Here is a 5733-nt window from a genome sequence, read left to right as displayed (position 1 = left end):
AGTAGAGCTGTCTGGAGGAAAAAAAAGCAGCCCTAGGAAAGGAAAAGGTTGTGCTGAGCTCTTCAGCACACGCTCGGGAGGGAGACTGCTCCTTGCCCCCCAGGTGACCGCAGAGTGCGCCGCGGCTTTGTCCTCTACTGTGACCGGTGGGGTTTGATGCAATGTCTAGTAAAGCCACCAGCGTTTTATTTAATGCAGTTAAGTCGATGAGAAACGTCCCACGGATGGGAATAGGAGCGGGGTAACTAAACGGGGAAGACAAGGAGTCGTCGCCCGGGTGCAGTAAGAGCTGGGATGGCTTCCCTTCAGGAGAAGGGCGGTGTAGAGGCCTCCCCGCATCCGGGGGATCCCCGGATTTCCACCAGAGCCCCAGGCCTGCGGTGCGGAGAGAAGGGGAGCCTTCTCAGAGGGCCGAACCCAAGGCGAAAGATAACTTCATTAAATTATCCACTCTCCATTTGAATTAAAGAAAGGCGGATGGGTTTGTGGCGGCGGCGGGGGCTTCGCTGGGAGACGCTTTGGCTCCTTCGATGGGGCGAGACCTCATTATGTGTATTTTGGTGATGGGATGACAATGGAGGTGTGGGAGACGGCTCTGAGTCACCCTCGGAGGGCCGGCGGCCCCGGCCCCATTGGCGGGGCCGGGCCGGGCGGGTGGGGGTCGCCAAGGGCCGGGGCGGAGGGCTCATAAGGCGGGGAGCGGCCTGGGCCGCCCCACCGCCCGCAGACCTCGGCCCGCATGGAGCTCGCCGGCCTCCCACCCGGCCCCGGCCCCACCGGTAAGCCTCCCCGGGGTGCGGCCGGGTGCGGGGAGGAGCAGGGCGGGTTGGCGGTAGCGTTGGAGGCGGCGGGGCGGGAGGAGCGCGGCTCGGCGCGGCTCCCCCTTGACCGCCGCTCCCCTCTCCCCGCAGGCGAGGCCCGGGCGCGCCCCGCCGCCCCCAGCGCGGGGCGGGAGGGCGGCCGGCGGAAGCGGACCACCTTCAGCAAGGCCCAGCTGGAGCTGCTGGTCCGCGCCTTCGAGAAGGAGCCCTACCCCGGCATCGCCCTGCGGGAGCAGCTCTCCGGCCTCACCGACATCCCCGAGTCCAGGATCCAGGTGAGAGGGGCGGGAGGGACGGGGAGGGGGGCGGGGGGGGGGGGGGCGGCTTCCCCCCGGCCGGGCCGCCGCAGGGCCGAGCGCTCACTCTCCGCTGGCCTCGCAGGTGTGGTTTCAGAACAGGAGAGCCCGGCAGCTGAACCACAAGAAGAGCGAAGCCGCCGCCGCCTACCCCAAGCCGGCCTGTGGCAAGCAAAAGCCGACCCGCTGCGGCGGCGGCTGCCGGGAGAGGTCCCGGACGATGCAGGGCCTTGGGCCGGACCGGAGCCTCCTCCACCCGCAGCCCGGCCTACCAGGAGGCAACCAGAGTTTCTCCGGTCAGCCGTCGCCCTACTCGGGGCAGCCGTACTTAAGGGTCGGTACTCATTTCAGGAGCTTGGATAACACTTTTGGAGCCCCGGGTCAGACCCCAGCTCACTTCGGTTTGGACTGCGTGGGAAAAGGGGTCCCACTCGGTGCGGGAAGCGTGGGGACCCCCCCCCAGCTCTCACTCCCTGTGCAGCAGGCGCAGGAATATCCGTACCTGAAGAAGTCTTTCCCTGAAAGCTGCTACTCGGATGCAGATGTTTTCCAGTCTTGTATAGAAGATCACCAGTACTTGGCAGCCAAAGAGAACGTGTATAGGAGGCCTGTCCTAAACTGCTTGAATGCTGACCAGGGCCTGGGCGATGAGAACTGTTTGTATATCAAGTCAAACACTTCTCCCCTTGGGAAGGGCTCCGCTTTCAGTTACGGTGAAGGGGAATCTAAGCTTGAGCTCGAGCAGATGAGGCGCAGTCCACCTCTGCTTGCGGCTAGTCACGCTAGTCCTCCTTTGGTACTTCCAAAACATGAAGGGGGGTATCAAGGGACACTCGCCGCTCCGGCCCCATCGTACGGGCAGCAGCTGCTGGAGACGGTAAATGACTACGACCCTCATTGGCTGGGCATGAGAAATGAAATTTTGGGAACTGGGTTAGATTCGCTGTTTGAGAATGAGCAAAATGGGGAGCAAGGTGGGCCAAAAAGTTACCTTTTTGCTTTTGGTGGCCAACAGAGTTCAACCTGCCATTTGGGTCACACATGAACCTGACAGCGGGTCTGCCTGCCCGATGGAAAATTAATGTGGTTTTTTTGTTCGATTGGCAGTGTTGTCCAAAGTGGCTAGAGGTTTTGCGGGTCTAAGTGTGGAGCGCTTGCTCTGAGCTTTGCGCGCTCTCTGGAAGGGGAAGGAAGATAAGCGAAGTTAGCAAGGGCTACAGGAGACCAACCTGCTGCAGAACCTCCCCGCCCCATCCTATGGGAACTGCCGCTGAGCTGCTTGCAGTATTCCTGCATGCCTTTTGTGACGGGCAGCCTCACGTTAGCTTGCACGTACAGACTGATCTTCCTCACAAATATGTCAGTACTGAAGATTTACTCCTTCTGCGTTCAGACTGCGCTGGATTAATTCTGCCAGGAGGCTTGGGACTACGGCGTTGGTTTTGTGGCCTTACTGCACTCAGTTTTGTTTCTATTCTGGTCAGAATTCACTTACTTTAACTTAAGAGATCTGTAGAAAACAGACTTATTTATAGCTTTTAGTGAAGAAAGCGTTAGCATGAGAGGGGTACAGGCATGGAAAAAGCAGTCTTGGTGGTGGCAGGGGACGGCTCGCTGGGTGTGTTTGTGTTTTAGGTGTGCTCCTGATAAAGAACACTGCTGGTCTTTTCCTAGATACTTAATGTATAGTGTTTTCATTTAAAAATGACCACGTGTAGCCTTTTAAAAGGCAATATTTTTGTGATTTCCTTTTGTATAATTGTCTGTTTTTTTCAAAGTGTAGTTTTCTATTTGCCAAATGAAGGTTTTCTACCTGGGTGATAATGAACTGTAGAACTGCACTCACAGGGAAAAAAAAAAAGTGTTCCATCTTTGCATTCGCACATTGAGCCTATTTTTAGACTTCTCAAGACCCATGGCCGCCTGGAAGACCACTGTAATCACGGAAGTGTTCTTCATGTGTGCCTCTGGGGAGCTGCCGTGGTTGTGTATTAAAGCAGTATCGGGCCTAGGATGCTGAAAACTATACATGCAAATCCTTTTTTGTGTTTAAAATGTGGCTCTGGCATATTTTAAGTATGCCTAGATTTTAATACATATGTTATTAACTTAATTACTTTGTTTATAGAACAAAAGAAACATAATAAAAACAAAACTTAAAACCAGACATTTTATTAATAAAGTTGGTATCTCTGTGAGGAAGCTGTCTATTGAGATCTGTACACAAGAAGTCCAGAAAATTAGTCCTGACTTGCGTCAGTAATTTTTAGCTGTGGCTGTGAAGAAGTCATTTAACTTTTCTGCCTTGACCTGAAGAATTGGAACACAGCTTTTTCATGTATTACGGAAGAACCTAGCTTCAGACAATAGCTGCAAGGCACTTTGAACACAAAAAGTTGTATCTGAGAGCTAAGTACAAGGTGATGATTCTATTTATGACTGTATATATGACTCCTTAAGTAAACTTTTTTTAAAACTGTGCATTAAGACTTCTTTATCTACATACACCCTCTCCCTCGTAAGACCTACTTAATGAGAAGTGAGACTTCTTCCCAGGCACAGACAGAACAAAAATAGTAATTTTACCCATGAAAAAGACAAGAAACTGGTGTTCAAAAGTGTGTAGCAAACCAGCCTTGCTTCATAAAGAAAGAGTGAGTTGAAGAGGAAGAAGGACATCTGAAAGAACGTCCTTTCATTCAACAAGGATGTGGGCTTTTGGTTCCTCCCTGGAGTCAGCGGGCACCTGGCAGGCAGCAGCGGGTCTCCCCATGGTATCCTCCCTGCTGCTCCCAATGCACGGTAACCAGCACCCTCTTATCTAATAGGGGTCCGAGGCAAATAATTGGAGGGTGGTTGTTACAGATTCTCTTAGGCGAGCCCGGTCTCTGCAGTGCATCCAGCTGCTTCCCCCTCCCACTCTGTCGATATCCTATTCCGTCAAAGCTCACAAAGCCGCAGCAAGGCAGCCGTGTTAGGCGTTCGGTGTTGAGCTGTCGCTCCTGGCTGCTCTACTAATACCAGGCGTTGCAAGCCCTTCATCTGGTCTAGGGAACACGCTTCCCGTATTACCAAACCCATGTTTCCAACACTGAAGTGGAATACACTCTGAATACTTCTCGTGAGCAACTCCAAGAAAAAAAATCCCATCACAGAGCTACCTACTGCTCAGGGTAGAGCTTTTCTGTAAGTTGCTGGTTTTCTTTGTTACAAGTTGCTTTTAACAGACCTGCCTAGCATATATTTCACTAATAAGAAAAACCTGCGCAGAGCAGTCGGATGCAACACTCTCTTGTGACGTTCCTGTAAACTTTCACTCTTTGCTGCGAGGTGGAGAATGCCAGAACACAAATTACATGCTTATTGAGCATGTCGGAGGCACTTTCAGAGCGATGGCATTAGTAGCTTCCACTGGACTTGCATGCCAAAAGCATCTCTGCTGTCATACGAGTAGGTGACGCTGAGGAAGAGGTGGGGCAGGAACCAAGTGTGTTCAGTATTGGACTGCTCTTCTACTGCCTGTAAAATGCTCCTGTTTATAGAAGAAAGGAGGATTTTGCATGCTGAATATTGAAAACTGTATTTTCTGCCACACAGCTTGTGGAAGAGAGACAGCGACGACCCAAATTAACCAATGTGGTTTATAGTCAGCCTGGGCCTACCCCACTGCTAGGCATCTCGAGTTCCCCATTTTGTGGGAGCCCGCAAAGTGCATTTCTTTCTTCTCAGCCACCTCCTCCAGCAGCAGGACCAGAGCGACAGTCACGGCCCCTGCAGCTGCGAGTCCTCGCTGGAAGCCGCCCGCCCGGGAGGCAGGATTTGGCCAGCGTCACAGAGACAGCAGTTCATGACCTGGACACCTCTTCAGCAGCCCTGCTCCTCGCTGTTTCTTGGCATAAGGCAAATTACCCCAGAGAAGAGGGCTCTTCACTTAAGCAGGGCCTGTACTTACAACTAACTTCAGGAGGACTTGCCTTAAGGCGTAGGCACAGGCCTGAGATAAATGAGTTCCTCGACGCCTGCACGCCTAGTCATGTCCTTATGGGGTGGTGGACTTGATAGCTGAAAAAAGCCCCCAAGTAAGTACATTTCATCCGAGTTCATAGCGCCGGAAAGCCCTTCATAGGCTTTTACCCTCTGACTTGTTTGCCCTCCCCTAGTCCTTGGTAAGGATTTCTTTTTTTTTTTTTAAAAAGAACTTCTTCACATTGATTTCTGGGGCCACAGCAGCCAGTGCGAACGGGCACAGCCTGCGGCGGCAGGCGGGAACCCCCGAGCGGCCGAGCCGTCAGAGGCCGGTCAGCCGTCGGCGGGGCGCAGGCCTCCTCAGCCCCCGCTGCTGCGGAGCAAGCACCGCCGGACAGCTACCGCGGACCTTCGGGGCGCTTGCGGGGAGGTTACGTATTCACAAATCGGGCGCAGTCGCGGGCCGGTTCCCGGGGCCCCGGCCCGGCGGTGCTGGGCCGGCGCGGCGCGCCCAACCCCGCTGAGGGAGCAGACAGGCCCGCGCCCCGTCGGGCCGCCGCCGTGTGTGCCGGCAATAGGGCTCCGCCGCAGCCGCTTCTCCGGGAACTCCAGGCGCAGCCGTTGTTTCCGGGGGGGGGCCGCCATTGCGG

General features: G+C 54.3%; 1 protein-coding gene across 1 annotated transcript; it reads left to right on the top strand.

Moving 5' to 3' along the window:
- Positions 1-739: 739 nt before the first annotated feature.
- On the top strand, positions 740-2162 carry LOC143160338 (uncharacterized). The gene is given in 4 exon segments (XM_076338060.1): positions 740-811; positions 814-885; positions 887-1096; positions 1203-2162. Coding segments are annotated over 4 exon segments (1314 nt in total).
- The last annotated feature ends 3571 nt before the right edge of the window (positions 2163-5733 follow it).

Source organism: Aptenodytes patagonicus, chromosome 5 (genome assembly GCF_965638725.1).
Source record: "Aptenodytes patagonicus chromosome 5, bAptPat1.pri.cur, whole genome shotgun sequence".
In the NCBI taxonomy this organism is placed as follows: domain Eukaryota; kingdom Metazoa; phylum Chordata; class Aves; order Sphenisciformes; family Spheniscidae; genus Aptenodytes; species Aptenodytes patagonicus.
This window is presented reverse-complemented; position numbering and strand designations above follow the sequence as displayed.